Raw genomic sequence first — 897 nt, 5'->3', positions numbered from 1 at the left:
AAAAAAAAAAAAAAAAAAAAAGAAGAGAAGGAGGAGGAGGAGAATGGAGGAGGAGGAGAAGGATAAATATCGTAAAATCGATTGTGCAATCGGTTATAATAATTTTAAGCCGATCGACGGATCCCTCTTCCCTCGTTAATCGGCACGCGGGAATATTGTCCCGCGCGGATGATCCGCTGTTCGAATAATTAGAGACGTTCGGGAAACGATACATCTCATTAATCGGATAATATAATTTGCGATTTCATCGGTCGTAACTCGCCCACGCGATAACGAATCGATAATTAACTCTCTCTCCTTTGCGCGGCAATAGCCCCCGTTAATTGAATCTTTTTCGCGCTCGTTACATTTTGCAAATGCTTTTAAAATGAGGGGGTTTCCTTTGACGGGGGGAGGGAGGGGAGTCAAGGACTTCGGATCGACCTAGTTTGACCGAACATATTGTTAATTATCTCTCCGCGCCATTTTTTCCAAATTAACTAATACCCCGACCCAACCTTTATTAACTTGTTTCGCTAGTTATCAAAGATAAATTTCCAATTTTACGTATACTTGTGAATTAAGTTCCTTTTTTTTTTCCCCCCATCAAAAGAAAAAAAACCCACGAAAGTTGAAAATTAAAAAAAAAAAAAAAAAGGGAGGGAAAAAAAAGAAAAGAAAAGAAAGATCAAAGAAAAATCCAAAGAACCACTCACCGAGGCCACCCTTCATGGATCCTCTTCTTCTAGGGCTGGACAACAGAGTGACTTCCGTGTCGGCGTCCCCCATATCGGTCAAGTCGCTGGTCGACCTCCTCGAGATATTTCTTCCATTCTTCCCGTAAACGTCCTCTTGGCTCTCGCTCCGACTGTTCTCAGCCTCGTTCAAACACCCTTGACTGCGATTAAAATGACTGCT

At 42.0% G+C, this 897-nt stretch overlaps 1 protein-coding gene across 1 annotated transcript in view; it reads right to left on the bottom strand.

Moving 5' to 3' along the window:
• The window catches only part of LOC102671988, a 25,714-nt gene that overhangs the window by 24,133 nt on the left and 684 nt on the right, over positions 1–897 (bottom strand). The window contains exon 3 of the mRNA XM_031512428.1: positions 696–895. Within this exon, the coding sequence (XP_031368288.1) occupies positions 696–895 (200 nt within the window). The remainder of the gene's footprint in view (positions 1–695; positions 896–897) is intronic.

This window comes from Apis dorsata, unplaced genomic scaffold (assembly GCF_000469605.1).
Source record: "Apis dorsata unplaced genomic scaffold, Apis dorsata 1.3 scaffold_429, whole genome shotgun sequence".
NCBI classification, from domain to species: Eukaryota; Metazoa; Arthropoda; class Insecta; order Hymenoptera; family Apidae; genus Apis; species Apis dorsata.
Note: the sequence above shows the minus strand (reverse complement) of the source record. Positions and strands in the feature narration are given on the sequence as shown.